Genomic DNA, 20,739 nt, shown 5'->3' on the forward strand with positions numbered 1-20,739 from the left:
ATATTCTACGTATTCTAGTTTTGCTGTTCGGATGGGCTGCTTGAATTTGAGGTAGGGTTTCTGTTTTCAAACACCGAATTATGATGGCGTGCTTTAGCATACGGAGAAAAAAATATATATATATTTTATCATACCTCATGAGTGGGAGCATTGTGAGGGGATGAAGATAGAAGAATAGGGAAGGTGGAGGAACCGGATTGTGAGACAGAGACAGACAGCCATCGCCAGGATGAGAGAGACCAACATTTTAGTTTTGAAATAATAAGTATTGACGGATTGGAATGATCGTTAAACTGTTTGTCAAATCACGATTACGATTGTATCGGAAAGATACTAAGTAAAGGACGTAGAAAGCAACCATTAATTTTGTATCATAATAGCTATAATAACATATTTTTGTATAATATTCAAATATAAATGCATTTCAACACAGGTAATGCCATCTTCTATGGTAACACGATAGCTGTGACGCTACAACTGTTATACGTCAACCAGGCTTCGCTGCCTGTTAAGAATACTATCACGTGATCGGACAGTGTCCAATCCATGCCTTCCAGGGTACTATACTGGTTTATTTGCATACCAGATAACTAGTGCACTGGCTGTACATGCTTATTTTGCACGTAGACCTCTGACACAAAAAGAAGAGCCACGATTATGATATAAATTAAGTTGGGAGCACTGCAGATGTTAAGCAGACGATATCTTGACTTCTGTCACCGACCAACAACTCATAGCTGCCAGGCGCCATGAAGATTTCCATAGTAATCTCAGCTTTCTGCCTCTTCGTAGCTTTTTCACGATCATGTAAGCATTACATTGAGGGTGATGTCTCCCTCATTTTCAAGTTTCATTCATCATAACCGGGGATACATATTTGTACACTCCAAGAGTTGTCTATATGTTAACTTCATGTCAGTTCAGACCTGTTATACTTCTGCGTTTCATTTTCAAATCGGGATAGAACCCATTTATTTTTTTCCGCCAATAAAACTGCATGATTCAGCCATCTAAGAATAATAGAGCACCGGCGACATTTCTATAAATTGAGCCTGATAAAATTTTACATGATTACTAACTCTCTTTCCCGCCCACTACGGAGGGTATAATTTTATACAGACGACAACTTACAATATTCACCACAGGTGAAGATTTTTATTTTATTTTATCTTATTTCAGTTCTGGTGGAAACCAGAGAAATTAGAAGAGACTACGTTCCAAATCAGAGAATTCAACCCGTTGTTTGGTGTGTGTGTGTGAGTGTGTGTGTGTGTGGGTGTGTGTGTTTCAAATAATGTTCTTGTTCTTGTGATAGAGACCTGAGAACTTACTTACAATAATGTACAGCAATAAATTCAGTTGCATTCCTCCGATACATTGTGCTTTCGGCAACTTACTGGGCAAATTGTCTCAGTTTCACGCCATAAAATCGATATTCTTGTATCAAGCATTTTCCATTTATACAATACTCCTATAGTTTGTTTGCGTTGAAGTGAATTTGGTGTCTGATTTTGCTTCGGACAACATGTTATTTCACTTATAAAGAAATAGGTCTGTACGAGTGGTTACAGTTTTTGAAATCAACATGATGATAATCATGTAGTAGAGTTTCATTGCTTCAAAATTAAATGCTTCCTTGTTGCATCTTTAAATTTGAAAATGATAGGACGGAACGGACAGAAGAAAAATTCCAAGTTTCCTAACTTTGATTGTGGTTCAGGAATTGCTACATTGCGAGCTTTGTTGCTTGGCTTTTTTCTTGTCATCCTTACTCGTCTAAATGTATATACAGTCCATGACATTAAATGAAATCTCGGAGCAAGCTTATAATATTTATTTCAAAACTAATGGAAGCATGTAGGCACTGTATCTGAATAACACTTTAAAATATTTTCCCTCCTAGAGAAACAACGTTGTTGTTGTTGATGTTGTTGTTGATGATGTTTCATATTTAAGTCCCTCATCATTATATCCTCAGTCTACCATTACAGGCCTAATGATGTAGACCTGTCAGTGATAGAATTGTCTCCCTTTTGCATGTAAGAACTGATTTTATACTCATGCTTATTTTTTTTCCAACGTGGTCAAGTGATATCGTAATGGGATCTTACATGACAGTTGTGCCGTTTCCTGGCCAATGAGGTATATGAATTTATCCTTCTTTCACATTGCTTTATTTTCATATCTATTTTCCGAATTGTTTTCTTTTACTAGAACTAATACGCCTGCTGGAAAGAACACAGTGAAACACAGCGTGAAATCTCTTCACACTGTTGAATTCAAGCGTCTTTAACAGTGTGAACACATTGTGAATCGTCAATTCACAGTGTGAAACAGAAAATCACTATGTGAATGCTCTGTGAAAAACCACACCACAGTGTGAGATAATCTTCACAATGTTAAATTCGAGCGTTTTCACATAGTCGACTATGCGAACACACTGCGGGATACTGTGGGACGCTGTGTTCTTTCCAGCAGGGACATTTCAGACAATATAAGATGAAATGAGGGGACTACTATTCAACTACTGTACATGGTATATACGAGAGTTTGTCGACTTGTGCGTGTGTGCTGAATGTGTTGTGTTGTCTTTCAAACATCATTTTTGTCCAATGTTCTACTTTGGCTTGGTGACACTCTATCCGTACACTCACCAAACATACATTGAAAATACACTTACACACCACCTAATGCGCGCTTTCTCGGTCAAAGTTGCACAACACGCAACAATAAGGAATATTATTTCATACCCCCATTCCACAGAGATGAACAATCGTGTGTTCGTGTCACCAGCTCACACACGATTTAGTGTGCAAAAAGTTTTATGGCATCTAATGTGTGTGTGTTTTTTTTAACATGAAGTCTTCATGCAAATAATTAATGTTTCTTAATGTGCATGACACATAAGCAAGTCATTTGTTGAATTCGGAGCCAAATCAGCATCACAGTCAAATTAACCATCCTTAGACGCTGCCGACTCATGCTCGGGACGGTGTGGCGACAACAACTCTAACTATGACTGCCAATGTAACTCGTACTGCGAGACCTATAATGACTGCTGCGCCAACTATTACAAACTTTGCAAAGGTAGGTTGGAATTTGTCTGTTTGTTTATTTGTTTGTTTGTTTTTTGCTTGTAGCAGGTGTGGTGCAGAAAAGTACAATATGTGCTTTTAAATGTTTACGCTGTGATGCATTTTTTGTTGTTGTAATACATTGTACATTTTGTTTTCATTGAATTTGTACAACAAACATGTTACTGGAAATAAAATTTCATTTGAACTGAATTGAAATTGAATAGGTGTCTTGCGCCAATCGATTCAAGACAAAAGAAAAGTGGACATTATGAAATGCTTCATAAGTGACATTGAAGGATTGTATCAGTTAAAGAGAATTGCATCTTTTGCTTCTCTTGATTCGTTGAGGTGATATATTACACCAGTACACACTATTTTGATCAATTTGAGGGAGCACATGATCAGGGTATATCTTTTATTATTCTAATCATCTACTGAGTTTTCACATGTGCATGTATTTGATCAGTCAAATACAAACATCTATATTCATCTGTAGCCAGTTTTTTCTCTCTTTCAATATGATTGTCTGTGTGAGTGATAACACACACACACACACACACACAAACACACACACACACACACATATATATATATATATATATATATATATATATATGAGTACACTGTCTTGCTAAAACAAAGAAAATGCTATAAGAAAAGGTGGGATATTTGTCGCATATCTCTTAGCATGTTCCTTGCTAAACAACAAATATATATCGCAGTACCCTCGGAGAAGTTTGATTTTGCTTTATCTGATCGTAAGGTACATTAGGGTATATCTTTTTATTATCTTTATCATCCGCTGACATAAGCGTAAAGCACTGTTGAGCCCATTGTAGCAGAAGAGAAATAATCGAGAAACGGGTTAGGGGGGGGGGGAATGTATAGCAACATGCAAGAGCAGAAAATGTAGAATTAAAGCGGAAAAGTGTGTTTAACGGTCTCTCTAGAATAATTCGATTAAATCGTGTATCATTTCGGAGTGGTTTTTTTTTTTTCAATCCTCTGTAGACCAACCCCTCGAAAAATCATTGACATTATATAGGCCCTATAATTAAAACTTAACATCGGTGGTACCAAATGCCAGTACGAGTCTTCATCAGTTGAAATTTATAGACAAGATAAGGTATTTAAAGTCTTTGGCGTTACTCCGACTCTCAAATGCTATCACACGTGATGTCCGTATGGATTGTTTGCGCAGTGCCACCTTTGTTTAGTTTGTGTATGTGTGTGTTTGTGTGTAGACCCATATGAGTGTATTTTTGGAAGATCTATTAAACGCATGTGCTCCCCCTTTCTCTCTTTCTATCTACCTTTCTTTCACACACAACGTGCATCTTCTCAATGGTGGCGTCACACTGTCCCAAAATTGACACACTATGATCCAATAGAGATTATTCAATTTCGTGCAAATTTGGCTCCGAATTTGGTCAAAAGCCAATCAACAGCCGAAACAAATACGATGCCTACATAGAAGATCGCATGATGGCACCCGAATCACACACGACGGCTTCATGAAGATTGGGAATCTATGTTAGAAGTGAAGGACACACGAAAGAAACAATGGCTACACGATTGTGCAAACCCTCGCGTAATTGCTGCTAGCATGGCTGGAGCCTGAGAAACTACATCTGCAGTTATTTCAAGATGCGTGCTCTCACGAATGGTCCATTTATTTATACGATTTGAGCCAAGTTTAAACATTTCCTTCAAATTGTGTATATCTTTGCTTAATTTCGGGACAGTGTGACGCCTAGATGAAGAAATATTCTTATTTTGACCAAACGCAGCGCATGATTATGCTCGGCTATGTAGCTATTGTATCAGTCATGTTCTGTTACTGATGAAACAAGATATATCGCAATTCACCGATTTCACAAATTGCCATAAGTACAGGATAAGAACAAATTGATGTATTCATATTCTATTATCATTATTATTGTTCCGACGACGATAAAGTAACAAGGCCACTTTGGAATATGCGCCAAGACCGGTGGAACCTCTCAGTGCTCAAAGTCATAACTACAACTTGAGATGTTGCTGATGTTGCTGGGCAACCGGCTGGTTACCAAAGATGACCTTATTCAGCTGCCGCATCGAACTCCGATGTCAAACAATGTTTTCTCTGTCATGGTCAGCTGGAATGTTTTCCCACTTGTGAAAATTGTCTTGTTGTTCAAGGAAAGCAACGGACGACAATGGATAAACACTGCGAGATTGGATTATACGGACCTTGATACAGAATTGACATTGGTCTACCGCCTAAACTTAGGTATACAGAGTGAGCGTCGAGGACTGGTCCCATGGCGTCATCCGAGAATGATTTTAGCGTTGCCTGCTGACGCCCTTAGCAACTGTTGTCAGCGGCCTGGATAAGAGCTATCATGTTCCTTGATGCTGCAGTAGGAGACTCCCTGAAAACTTGAATTATTTCTGTTGTGACAAGAGAAAATAAAAGCCTTGCTGATTTGAGAATAATTTGGGCTCATAGAGATGGGTGCAACCTGCAATTATAATTTTCTTTAGGATACCTCCCTAGTCCTTCTGATAATGTGGATCACAAAAGGGTACATTCTGCATGTTATATGACCACATTATAGGTCTGTATTTTCAGATTAGAGAAATGTGCGCTCCTGCCCCACTGAAAGTTCTTGGGACGAGGATCCCTTGGGCTTGGATTTGTCTGGGACTGTCGCTGACGACCATGTTTGTTGAAGTTGCTTCTTCAGCGTGGTGTTTCCGGTCTCCTGCCATCGTATAATATGATTGGTCGAATGTTTTTGATGCTGCAAATTTGTAACACGAGGTCAGTTTATCAACTTTCGTTTTTATACATCCATCCCCAATCCCCATGCAGGAGCACAAAGTATTTCGAGGTCAGAACTGTCCAACCTTGCTCAGGAACTGTGGGACAACGACGCCAACCGCCTGAGTAGCAGCCAGTATGAAACAAACCTTCAGACCAAGCTCTCCAACTATGGCGAAAAAGTTGACCGCAGTTCAAGCAAGTAAGAAAGGATTGAGCATTTAGATTCCGAATCAGTGATTTTGATATTTAATTTTTGACCTGTATGTTCAATGTTCAGATGTCTAATGAATTTCAATGACTAATTGGTAAATTGTTATCCAAATACATCTTACATCACATCATACGATGACATGGTATAAAGCGCAGTGAAATAACTTATTAGTTAATAAGTTATTGTATAATTGTACAGTGTTTATACCATTTCGATTCTCGATTCACGACGTGATCTTTATGACGTCATGTTTTTGCCCCTTTAATCTTGACAGCTTTTTCACATCCGTGGACACGTGGCGACTCGGTGGGACCTTCGACGCCTTTCAGGATCTCCTCGACAACTACGTGCTGAAGACCGGCACGGCCGAGTCGGTATCGAGCGCCGAAGGGAGAGAGATGGAGGCATTTCTGGACGATGTCATGGCAACCACCGTCATGCAGAGAACCTACAGTCTCCTCAAGGCCAAGGGTGAGTCCCTGAGGAACCCTTGTGGAACCCCTTTTACCTCCGCCAATCACTGCCAATGCAGGAGGTAATGTTTTCATCGGTGTTGGTTTGTTTGTTTGTTTGTGTGCAAAATATGTCCAAAAGTTGCGAACGGATTTCAATGAAACTTGCAGGAATAGTCGATAATGACACAAGGAATAGACGATTCAATTTTTGTATAGTAATCCGGGAATTTTTATGAATTTTTGCATGTTTTTTAAAATCTTTTTGCAGCTGCGTGTATTTGAGACTTGCATACGCGCACTAAAGTGCGTGCTCAGCTTGGGCAAGCGCCGCGCAGCTGGAAGGTGATGACGTAAACATTTTTGTGATATGTTCCTTTATCGTCATGCAATCCAGAAAAAAAAAAATTCTTACAATTTGGAAAATGCCGAGTTATAGTCCACAAAAAGAAAACAAATCAAACCGAAAACAACAACAAAATTGCCTTTCCTCGTCTTCGTCTTCGAACATCTTCGAAAATGGTTCAATATCGTCTAAGCGTACTTGAAAATAGTACTAGTATTCAAGTTTTTGGCCATTGAACTGATTGCTTTAGTTCAATGGTTCGGCTGATACAAGCTATATCGGCACCACATGGGCAGTATTAGTAGTCGTGCACCGGCGTAGCCAGGATTTGATCTTGGGGGGGGGGGGGGAGCAGTTAGTATGTGAGGGAGCGAAGTGAACGAGGCGGGGAAATATTGCAAAAATATGATCTTGCTTTATAAAAGGTTGAAAGGGAGACCCGCTTCATGCACATGCTTACAGTATACACGCATTTTAATTTTTTTTCACCTTCCAAATCCCCCTTCCAAATCTCAGAGGGGCAGTCTTCATTAGATAATTTGACAACGATGGCGACAATTCTTTCTTTAAAGAAAAAAGAGTCGACAACGCTAGGATTGAAGTCTGTAATAAACAGATTCCCGTTTTTGGCTACTACTATAGGTTACTTCAGCTCATTGGAAGGACTCCGTCAATTCGTGAACAACGTGTGGTTCTCCCTCTACTCCCGGTCATCCGGTCGTCTCGACTCCTCGGCCTTCGAACACACCTTCGTTGGCGAGGTGAAGAATAGCGCCGTCAGTGGTTTTCACAACTGGCTTCAATTCTACTACTTGGAACAGGACGGCAGGCTCAACTACTATGGCTACGTCAGGGAGGCTAACGTAAGCAAAGTCGAAAGTTTTCTGAAAACTGTTCTTGTAAGTCTTTGCTTACAGGAACCTATTGGATCTTGTAATAACTCTGTCGGGGGTTGTGTTACCTCGGAAGCAACGGATTAACTGAAAGTCTGTACCTCTAAGTTTATCATAGTCTGTACACGCAATATGCTGAAACCTCTATCATAGTCTGTGTCCAAAGACAGTGTGACGAAACCGGCGAAACAAGTGTCTCAGTGTTTTATTTTGTCGTTCAGACAACTTCAAGATCGAAAGCGGGAACATGATGCATTCACCTTTTTTTGCCTTTACTTCTTTTTTCGCTATATCTTCGCGTAAGTAGAAAAGGGTAGGCACTCATAGGCCCCACCTACAATACAGAAGAATGGGAAGGGGGTAATAACAGATTTTTTTTTTCATTCTCAATCAACGAGTTTAGAATTATCTGTCTGATTGGTGTGAGCGAAAGCACGAGTTTAATTCGTAACTATGTTCCAGTGTAATTTGTTTAAGACATACTGAAGGCGCAGGTGTTGATCTAATGAGACGGGTCACTTTAGTTTGTGTGTAATTGCGTCCGCCATGTGCGTGTGCTATATGTGAACATGTTTGTTATGGAAAGTCTATTTGATAGTGTTGTAGTTATGTCTTCTTTCTGTTTCTCCCGTTTTTTAATTTCCCAGCCAAACCAAATCTTGCTCCAGTTCAGCGTCGACGGCTATGTGAAGACCCTGTCGTCTATCATGCTCGGCGTCAGTCCCGAGTTCGAGCTGGCCCTGTACTCTGTCTGTTTCGTGTCGCAGCCCAACTCGCTCTGCAAGTTTGACATGGAGGGAAGCGAGGTACAGATTCAGACGTACGACTACACCGGCGGCTACATTGGATCAGCGTACTTCAACGTTTAATTCAAACAAGCTGCCTGGTGATAATGGCACCTGAGCCCTAAAGATTCTTGAGACCTGGACCGGATGGCAGCTGCTTTATGGATGAAATACTATTCATCATTTCTTTTTTTTTCCTTGTCAAAATCAATCAACATAAGACCACCAACCCGTAAATGTGTCTTGAATTCATCGTTAATACACGCCTGTGATAATTTCCTGTAAGCAAGCTACAATTCTGTTTCCTTCGTAGAAACAAAGTCAAATTTAGTCAATTATGAATTCATATCTTTCCCTAACATGGCCTTATTTGGAATAAAAGATAACTGAAGAACATTTGATAGTGCGAACAAATATAAGGGAATTCACATTGATGTAGGTAACAAGAGAACTCCAATATAGCAACGAATCTTGGCAATACGAATAATCTTTCGTTTAGTTCGCGGGAACAAGTATCGAGAACAGATTCAATGTTTATCATGTTTATTCTCAGATCCATCAAGTACGTCTGAGATCCGGCTGTCATGTGGTCTCTTGTCATGTCCGTTGCCATGACGACAATCAAGAGCATCGCAATGATGAAGATGCAGATGATGAAGATGAGAATAATTCCAGTAGTTGCTCATAAGAGAATGTTCCAACCAACTGAGTTTGCGATGATAATACTCATATTCACAATAACAATGCAATTTCAAACGAATCGCTTTAGGGCATAATTATTCTGCAAACAATCAAAGTTATGATTACGGAAAACGCTGATGACATTTTGAAGTGTTGTACTGTATATTACATTTCTTGGCACGAAATTCTTTGGGATATCAAAAAGCCGACTTTAATTACCTAGCTGCCTTGTGTTGGATGTTCAAAGAAATCATGGTGGAATTAAATTCTGTCTGAAATAATTTAAAAGTACGATTATTTGACTTGTCTTATTGAAACATTAAATACAGAGACACTTATTCATGTTTTGATTTTGAGTAGGGTAGGTCAACCTTGAGTGATAATGTACTTATTTTATTTTTGTATTCATTTCATTTAATTTCATTTCCAACAATACAATACACTTACATACACATAATAACACAATATCAGTACAATGTTGTAACAGAGAAAATACAGTGTAAATTGAAAATACTCTACATCCTTTCTGATAATGCTGAATTAAAATTAACTGCTGGCAATGGAAGAGACATGCTGAAATGGCAAGTTTGTATTTTGAAGTCTCCTAGTGGACAGTATACCACTAATTACTGAATGAAACTAATAAAAACATGGAGACAAATTGCCTAATAAGGGAAAAACAATCGCACCCAAATACATGCCTAAAACAAACAAATACATAAACACGAGGAAGCAGACATACGACATAGTTCAATCTGGTCTGGCATTCCACCTTAAGAATACAAAGTAGAAACATAATTGTAGTTCACTATAAAGCACACAAATTTACAAGAAACTCACGTTATAAAAATCTCACTGTAGAATATCTTTGTATGTAAAGAATGTTCTTGGTTGAAAGATAATAATAAAGACGAATAATAGAGAGGGAGAGAGAGAGTGTGTGTGTGTGTGAGAGAGAAAAGAGTTGTCGATAAGACAAACGAACTTAGCGTAATCATTCCTGTACATCGAATTTCTCCTTTTCCACAATACATGCATATATGCAGAGATATAAATTAGCAACTACTAGTATCCAATATTGTACAGTGATTAAATGCTTATGCAAGGAATCGAAATAATGTATAGGCCTACAGACGTAGGCCTATACGGGTGAACATACGGGTGAACTATACGGGTGAACATCACGTTCACCCTTTGATCCACAATACAATAGACACAGCATTCAATTCAATTAATGATGATGACTTTTTTGATACGGCCGGGCCTTCTTTGGCAGAATGTGAAGCAAATGTCACTCAAAATGATACTTTTTTTGATAATCATGTTTCAGATAGTTTTAATTCATTGTCGCAAGAATTTGAATATGATTTTGACGTAGAAAACCAATTACAAAGTCCATCTTCTGAATATCTCACTCTCAACCAGTTTAATAATGTTGTTAAGGAGTATGATGATACCACCTTTTCTCTTATACATTTCAACATTAGAAGTATTAATAAACATTTTGAAGAATTGCAGTTGTTTTTGAATAAACCCATCAGGCAAAAATTCTCAGTGATAGGCTTGACCGAAACCTGGCTTTCCCAGGATTCAAGTCTTCCATACGCTCTCGACGGATATGATTTTGTCGTTAACAACAGGCAACATAGGGTGGGTGGGGGCGTTGCGTTATACGTTTCACAAATGTATGATTATGTAGTTCGTGATGAGCTTAACAGCATGACTGATTCGATTGAATCTCTTTTTATTGAAATATCTGTTCCTGGCAGTAAGAATATTATCATAGGTGTAGTATATAGACCTCCTAATACAAACACTAAATCATTTTTAGATTATTTTTCGGATTTGGTGAAGAACCCAATTTTTATTCACAAAAAATGCTTCATAATGGGAGATTTTAATATAGACTTATTAAAACAAAATAATATGTCACAAGATTTTTTGGAAATATTTTTATCTGCTTCTTTTTTGCCTTTGATATCTAAGCCCACACGAATAGTTAATGAATCTGCCACCCTTATTGATAATATTTTTTGTAATATTCTTCCTCCTCCCGATTCCCTTATACTACTTTCAGATATAACAGACCATTTCCCCATCTCTACTAGTTTCTCTTTAAATGATAGTATTGATAATAAATATGGTTGTTTATTGAGACGAAGAATCACTCATGAAAACATAGCCAGTCTAGGTGCTAGTTTAGACATGACAGACTGGTCTTGTGTCTTTGATACAAATGATGTAAATTTGTCTTTTGAATATTTTATGCAGAAGTTTCTTCGACTCTTGGATATCAATATTCCAAAACGTAGACAAAAACAATCTGATTATAAAAAAATACCTAGGCTCCCATGGATCTCTAAATCACTTTTACGTTCAATAAACAGAAAGAATAATTTATATTATAAATTTAAAATGAAACCTACTGAGCAATTGAAACTTAAATATACTAGTTATAAAAATACGTTGACGAAAATTATACGTATAGAAAAGAGAAAATATTATACCAAGCAGTTATATTTGTATAGGCATGATATGCAAAACACATGGAAGGTTTTAAAGCAAGCAATGAATATATCAAATGATAAATGTAATATTACTAAAATTAGGTTTGAAGATGAAATCATTGAAGATTCTCATCAGATTTGTAATATTTTGAATAATCATTTTTCTTTAATCGGGGAAAACCTTGCAAGCAATATACCCCATTCAACGAAACATTTTACAGAATTTTTAGGTCCACCAAATTCTAGTTCAATGTTTCTTAGTCCAACATATAAGCAGGAGATAATTAATATTGTTTCAGATTTTAGTTCTAAAAAAAGTGCTGGACATGATGACATCAGTAATTTTCTTTTGAAGGGGGTAATATCTTCAATTGCGGATCCTTTAGCTCACATATTCAATTTATCTCTTTCCAATGGCATCGTCCCTGAGAGCATGAAAATAGCAAAAGTTATTCCTTTGTTTAAAAAAGGCGACAAATTAGATGTTAATAATTACCGACCGATTTCTTTGTTATGTACATTGTCCAAAATTCTTGAAAAAATCGTTCATAAAAGAACTATTACTTTTTTTAAATTCAATCATATACTTTCAAATTCTCAGTTCGGATTTAGAGAAAAACACAGCACAACACATGCATTATTAACTTTTGTAGAAAAAGTGGCACACGCTATTGACAGATCTTCGCATCTAATAGGTTTGTTCCTGGACTTCTCCAAGGCCTTCGACACCATTAATCATGATATTTTACTTGATAAATTACATCATTATGGAGTGCGTGGGAAGGCCTTGGAGTGGTTCAGGAGCTACCTCATGAACAGGAAGCAATATGTCTCTTTGAATGGGTATAATTCACAAATGTTGAATATCAAATGTGGGGTCCCACAGGGAAGTTTATTAGGTCCGCTTTTGTTTCTTGTTTATATAAATGATTTTTGTAGGTCATCAGATGTTCTTTCCTTTATTCTCTTTGCGGATGACTCAAATTTATTTTTTTCGCACAATAATCCTCTTACTCTTGTAAATACAATAAACTCTGAATTAGAAAATGTCGCCGAATGGATAAAGGCAAATAAATTATCTCTCAATCTTCAAAAAACAAAATATATGTTTTTTAGCAACTCTATAGAGAAACCACCTGTCGACATTGTTTTTGATGGGACTCCACTGGAAATTGTTTCCCATATTAAATTCCTGGGAATAACAGTTGATAATAAGCTTTCATGGAAATTCCATATTGATAGTATATGTAAAATTATTTCACGAAATATTGGTATAATCAACAAGGTTAAATTTTGTCTTCCTTTGTCGTCCCTTATTACATTATATTCATCTCTCATATTGCCATACTTAAATTATGGTATTCTTGCTTGGGGAAACACATATCAAACATTCTTAGATAAATTACTTTTATTACAAAAGAAGTCACTCCGTATTATATGTCATACTGCATTTCTGTCTCATACTGACCCGTTATTTTTTGAAAACAAAATATTGAAAATCAAGGATTTGTATCTGTATAACCTAGGACAATTTATGTTTAATTATGATAAAAAAAATCTTCCAAATATATTTGAAACAATGTTTCCAAGAAATCAGTCCGTCCACAATTACCCAACGAGGCGTTCGAATGAGTTTCATTTGCCCTTTTTCAGAACTCTTCTGGCCCAGAACACCTTTATTTATGATGGGCCAAAGTTTTGGAACTCACTTCCTAATGATATTGTAACAGTGCGAACTTTGAATTCTTTCAAGAATAAATTGAAATTATTTTTATTGAAATCTTATAACATATTACCGAACTAGGTTTGTTTCATTAACTCAATTAAGTTATCACTTATTTTTATGCATTAATCATTACACATCAATTATTTTCTATCATGAGAGTAAAATAATCTGTCGAATATAAGTTCTCCTCAAATATGACAGTCATCGAACAATGCATCATTGTGTCTATTCTTTGCTTTTAATATGTCCGCGCTTTTGTAGTTTTTCTGGTATATGTACCCAATCCTTATATTCACAATATCATTCAAGGGTGCGTATTACTACTCCTATACGTCCTGGAAATCTGTTTGCTTGTGTCCACGATGGCGTGTTTTTTTTTTCTTTTTTTTTTTCGTTCTTTCCTGTTATTTCATTTCTTGTCAGTTGACATTGGTTTCTTCGATTTTGTTTCATATATTTGTTTGTAGTTTCATGAAGCCATTATTTGCTTTTTATGTATATATTTCTGAGGGTCCCATATCGTACAAGCTTGGCTTTTTAGTGGGACCCTCCATTTCCATTACCATTCGTGTAATATGCATATGTATATACCTTATAAATGCAATTATATGTCGTTACTCATCATCACATGTATCTTGTTGATGTACGTTTATCGAAATTACTACAATTTTGTTTTGTTTATGCATTGAATATAATTTCTCCTGTTTATTTAATGGAAATGAAAATAAAGTTGAACTTGAACTTGAACGTTACTCCTTTATAACGTGAGTGTAAATTTCATGCGTCATTCTGTCGGTAAAGAGAATATTTCAACTTATGCCAAAGTAAGATGGAAAGTAAGACAATATCTCGAGAAACATTTCATACTGCTATAATTGCTATTGTCAGTTCGTCATTACGGAGGTTTAGATTTGCGACGTGGACGTTTAAAGGCATAATTTGCCATTTGCCGATGAAACAAAAACACAGCATTAGTGCTTGAAATAGTTCTAAAATGTGACTTAGGGATAGAAACAACCACTGTAAAAATTTGAATCCATATTATCGATGTTAAGTATTGTTAAATACACAAAATGTGAACAATAGTTATAATAAAAACGTTTCCAGACTAAATCGTTATTTAAACAGTTATGGTTTATTGATAAAAATACTTATACCTTATATTTTAGGCTTTATTACGAAAATTTCATTTGGTAGAGTGTTTTGTGACACAACAGACCCACACATATGCATCAAATGTGATATCTTGAAAACTTTTTAAATCACTGCTCCAAAAGGTTAATAAGACCTTTAAGACGACAATTGCGCTGACTCTTCTCCGCCCTCCTTGCGTCTTGTTGCAAAGTAGCTTTAGATTAGGCAGGACGCAACCTTGCCCCAACACTGCCATATAACCAGTGCATCAAGTACCTGAGTTTCTGCGTCGTGAATAGAGCGGACGCAAAAGTAGCCCAGAACGCGTACCTAGTGAAAACTCAGACGACAGACGACACGAGTTATAAATAGATGGATTTTGATAAGCGATTTTGCGCATGCGGAGTCCTCTGAATATCCGCGTAGCGAAAATCTAAAGCTCGCTATCTTCATCTTCATCACGAGTCATTGACTCAATGGGCTCCGAACATATCAACTTTGATCTAATTTAGTTTCAAAATAAATGAGTCTATACAATTTTCCGAAAGAATCGTTATTACTCCTACTTACATGTTTATATGATTTACCCCTGAGGATACATAGTTATTCGTACGGCAGAAAAGACAGTATACACATAACAAGTCATGTTAACCTATTATAAAGTAGAACGGCACGCTATGAATAAACCCTGTGCAATTACCATTACTATGAGATGACAAGTTCATTTCAGTTGCTACTCTGGTTTGGAAACACTTAAAAGCAAGTTGGTGACTAATCTCAACGATATTTGTATCTATTTTCATGTGAAATATTTCCTGCTTTGGGGTTCAATAGCCGAAGTAAATCATATTACTGCTGAGCAGCAAATTCTTTCTCATGCGACAAATTGTAAAATACTGTAGGCACAAAGCATAATCTCCCTCCTTTTTAATGCTTTTATTCACAGCTTATCTAATGCTTCTGATCTAATAATAATATAATAATACTTGATATTTCTAAATTCCGGTGGATACAAAGCGCTATCTAAGAGATAAAAGAGACCAATTCTCTCTCCTTCTTTGTATTCTATTGCTGATTTGTTTTGTTTTGTGTGCTTTTGGCAACGCAGATGGTGCATGTAGAATTTGCATGTTATATCACATCACGCTTGCTTGTGCAACAGTCAAATAATGTGAAAGGTGCCACTGAAAAGCCAGTGCGCCACTCAGTTATCCCAGGCACCACTCCCCTTCATGGTGCCATACTTCCCTTCATCTTCATGGCGCCACTTTTCTTCTGGAGTTTCTTTCCCTACTAATGGCATCCCTTGATGACGCCACTTTTTTACGGGACGACACGCCCTTATACACTACCTTTTCCATTAAACGACACCACTCCCATAACATTTATTGTCTTACTACCTCCAATGACCCCACTCTCGACATGACTCAACCCTTTTCACGGCTCTTCTTCACTGAATGGTACCACTTCTATGTGCTCCCCTGCTCCGGGTACCCTTGACGGCGCCACTTTATAAGGGGTGATACCCTTTCGCGGCACCTCTTCCATTATGACACCACTCCCGTTTACTGTCACTCTATATATACCCCATATACAGTATAATAGCGCCACTCTCTACAATGGCGCCAACCATTTTTCCGACCCCTCTTACCTTAATGGCACCACTTCTATGCGCTCTCCCGCTCCTCCTAATGGCGCCACTTCCAGACTTCTCTACAGGGCGGCACATATATTAAACGACACCTCTCCCATTTACCGTCATGCTACCCTACTGGTGCCACTCTCTAACCATTTTCACGACGCCTCTTCCCTATAATGGCACCACTCCTATGTACTCCCCCGCTCCACTGATGGCGCCACTTTTTACTTTTTACGGGATGACACACCCTTTCATGATAACTCTTCCATTAAACGACACCACTATCATTTACTCTCTTACTACATTGGAGCTCCTCTTTACATGGCGCCATCCCCTTTTTACGACGGCTCTTCACTTTCGGCATCACTCTTATTTATGCCCCACTTTCCCGAATTGCACCACTATCTACTCGGCCTGAGATTCCTCTTGCACAGAGCTCTCCCCTCCCTCTGCACCTCTCTTTCCTTCATTTTCATCGTCCTCCGTTCGCCATGCCGATTTCGAAAGCAGACAACGTGATGAGAAAATTGCTGAAGTCGAAGTTCAGCTAGTGCTTAGGTCGTGCGCATCATTACAATGGGATGCCTGTGGTGATAGATTTATAGGGACCACTCTATCTCTGATGCCAACTGGAGGCAGGCACCGATAATGTCAATACAAAAAAGCATTATGTAAATATAGCGACCGTCATCTGTCTTGTGTGAATTCTGTAGGACGCTGCATCACAACCTATTTGTAAAGACTGTTGTTTTGGTTAATATTCCACACCAAGACTAAGAGCGATTGAAGGAAAGAAAGCACTTGTGTAATCGATGAGATGTTTTCGCATTGGGTGCAGCCTACGAGTCATACAGCCCACGAGTCGAAGATTATAGCTCCTGAGTGATATATACAGCCCACGTGCCATACAGCCAATGAGTCACACAGCCCATGAGTCATATACAGCCCACTGGCCATACAGTCAATGAGTCATATACAGCCCAAGAGTCATACAGCCCATGAGTCATACAACCCACGAGTCATACAACCCACGAGTCATACAGCCCATGAGTCATACAGTCCATGAGTCATACAGTCCATGAGTCATACAGTCCATGAGTCATACAGCCCATGAGTCAGACACTGAGCAAACAAGACCCATGAGACGGACGCATTAAGACCCCTCTTGTATCTCTCAAACTCGTGGGCTTTTTTATACAAGCGTCGAACTCATGGGCTTTTTGTCTATAGTGTCAAACTCATGGGTTGTATGACTTGTGGGCTGTGTGAGACATGGACCTTGTTTTAGTATCGAACTCGTGGGCTGCATGACTCGTGGGATGACCCCTTCACATAATAACATGGAGCCATTACTGCATCCCATGATATTACCAGTCACGATTATCGAAGTTCATAGTTATTGTAAATCCAAAACTTCCTGTTAAATGTATTATGAAAGTTGAAAATAGGTAGGTCCTACCAGCGTGCCGTAAGTACCTCGTAATATAAATAAATGTATTTACAATTTTGAAACAACACGCTAATCCGGATCGGTATATCGACGCACTGCTGCTAGATTAGGTATACCATACCATCTGCATACTGAACGGCAAGCATGAACAGTGCATACTTTATTACATGCATTGTAATCTATTTATCACTTCATGGTTTAGTGAGGTGAGACAGATCCCAGACCTGAAGGCCAAATGGCCGAGACCACTCCTTTGCGCGTTCATCCCCTTTCTATGTTTGTTCTCCAACCTCGAATGATAACGACCTAATCTTGACTAAGCCACGAGCCAGACAAAACGCTCTGTCCGCCGTATGGCAGCTAAATCATGATATAATTATGTTTTCCGATGTGCTACGATCTGAAGAAAGAAGGAAAATTCTACAAGGTGCAATGTCGAAACCCTGCACCTGCCCTGGTAATGCGTGTCTACAATAATCAAATAAACAGTTCGACCGAAGCTCCAAGACATCTCCAAGTAATTGTCTTTACTTAGGCAATCTTTGCAGGCTAGAAGCGATGGTCAGTGTCGAGTAGGAACGTTTTTCATTAATTGACTTGTACCGCGTTCCAAAGAAGAAAAGGAATCGCAAAGTAGCAATCTATTTTCTAGCCATTCTCTTTTACCAACTCCGAAAAATTGCTTGTTGCGTTTTTCTGATATGTCCGGTGTAACATCCCAGTACTTTCTCCCTTGTCATTAGTGTGTGCGAAAATCGGAGGTTAAAGCCAAGTGTCCTAGATTGCTGTCAATCAGATCCCTCATCCCTCCCCACTTTAGTTATGTTTGCCTTATGATATGAATGACAGATTACTGATAGTTGAAGGATTATATCACTTCACCAAATAAGAACAGGTGGTGAGATCTCCGGCATGCATGTCCCATGCCTCTTCCACGAGCTCAACCAACCCGAGATGGTTGGTCGGATATTAAAGATAAGCTCGACTTGGCATCATTATTATACCATAATCCTAAACACCAGAGACAGAGACTGTGCATGCTGTTGAGGAGCACAATTCGACGAATTCTGTTCCAGACATATTCCTAAAGTGTTCAAGTTCTGTTCCGTCGTACCCACCAGTTGCCCACGAGACAGCAAGATGGACAGGAAAATTGCCCTTCTTCTGGTGCTATGCGCAATAGCAATGCAGTCATACTTCACTAGTAAGTTTTATTGTGAAGATGTTTCTAGATTTATTATCGTTATATTCCTCATCTTCATCTCTTTTAAGGTCATTGGCATTTAAACAAACTAATACTACAATCATCACAATTGTTGGGTTGGACAGTGCATCATTATATATATATATATATATATATATATATATATATATATATATATATATTATATACATACACACTGTGTATATATATGATTATTTCTCGAAATCTCCTCTCTCCCTCTCTCTCTCTCTCTCTCTGTATCGCATATTTTACACTCCTATTCGTTTTAGATGTAAGTTTTGGTTCCGTCGTTTATTCTAAAATATAACCTTGTGCTATCTATTTCCCCATCCTTGTATTTACTCTTGATATTATTTTATCTATTGATATTTACACACAGAGAAATTACGGTTCTAATTTGCACCCTACAGGGTGCATATCGTTGTAACACCAGCGGCTCCATTTAGGGTTCTATTTTAGGGGGTGCTTATTTAGCACCCTATATTTAACACCATATATGGTGCATATTTGCACCCCTCCATTGGGTTCCCTTTCTGCACCCAATAGGGTTCATATCGTTGTAACACCAGCGGCTCCATTTAGGGTTCTATTTTTGGGGGTGCTTATTTAGCACCCTATATTCAACACCATATCTGGTGCATATTTGCACCCCTACATTGGGTTCCCATTCTGCACCCCATATGGTGAACAAAAATTCAGGTGCAAATTTGCTCCCTTTCTGGTTCATATCGTTGTAACACCAGCGGCTCCATTTAGGGTTCTATTTTGGGGGGTTCTTATTTAGCACCCTATATTCAACACCCTATAAGGTGCAAATATGGACCTCTATACAGGGTTCCCTTTCTGCACCTCATACCTGCACCCATTATGGTTCATATTGTTATTGTTGTAATTTTGCACCCTATGGGGTGATAAAGTCACCGCAATATAGGATGCAATACAATTTGCACACGTCTCTATATAGGGTTACCTTTCTGCACCCCATATGGTGAAAATTATAACCTTTTTTTTAAACCAAAATAATCATATACTGGATGCCTTCACTGACTTCACAAACAATTACCTACTGTCTACTGGATGCCTTCACTGACTTCACAAACAATTACCTAAGGCAACACTCCAGACATGACGCAAAATAGCATGCATAGATTTACACACAGTTTCTCAGTCAATTAAATCCACAATCTTTCGAAAAATGAAGTCAGAGACTTCAATTCAACAACAAATAGAACATAAACATGATGAATACAGTGCATACTTACATATAAATTATTAACATTTTAATATATGTCTAATGGAAGAGGGACAAGTTAACAGCGATTTCCTTTTTCATGGTTTACTTTAAAGTGAACATCAAATATACATTGTATTTCTACAAATTCTAATACGAGATGCATATTTTGTCATAAAAAGGGCAATGTAAATCAAAAATGTATGAAATTTGGTCAGTACATTGAAAAAGAAAAAAATATTTGTTCTTTCCATCAAATGATTACTTTTTCTTCTTTTAAAGGAAGTTACCACATTGACAAAAAGCACTAATTCTTTTTATTTAAAAAATCCCTGAAGCTTGTGCAGAGTAATAGTAAACTATGTGACAAATATCTTTCACATTGTCCTTCTACTTCTAGAATGGATCATAGATATGTACCTTGAATTTACCGGTACATCTTAAGCACCTTTATGTGTAATCAAAAGACGCTCTTATGACGCTCTTAGACATTAACAGCGATATGTCAACTCTGATTTCTCGTACACAAGTTATTGCCAAAACAATGAAGGGTATGGCAAAGTTCTGTCCTAT

General features: G+C 37.9%; 1 protein-coding gene across 1 annotated transcript; it reads left to right on the plus strand.

Moving 5' to 3' along the window:
* Positions 1–417: 417 nt before the first annotated feature.
* On the plus strand, positions 418–8,657 carry LOC139719167 (uridylate-specific endoribonuclease-like). Its single transcript, XM_071630600.1, has 6 exons — positions 418–433; positions 2,968–3,087; positions 5,935–6,085; positions 6,372–6,568; positions 7,538–7,758; positions 8,436–8,657. Exons 1-6 carry the CDS (start codon positions 418–420, stop codon positions 8,655–8,657), a joined length of 927 nt encoding a protein of 308 aa, XP_071486701.1.
* The last annotated feature ends 12,082 nt before the right edge of the window (positions 8,658–20,739 follow it).

The sequence above is a fragment of the Diadema antillarum genome, unplaced genomic scaffold (genome assembly GCF_040938485.1).
Source record: "Diadema antillarum isolate AM-2024a unplaced genomic scaffold, OU_Dant_1.0 scf00000106, whole genome shotgun sequence".
NCBI classification, from domain to species: Eukaryota; Metazoa; Echinodermata; class Echinoidea; order Diadematoida; family Diadematidae; genus Diadema; species Diadema antillarum.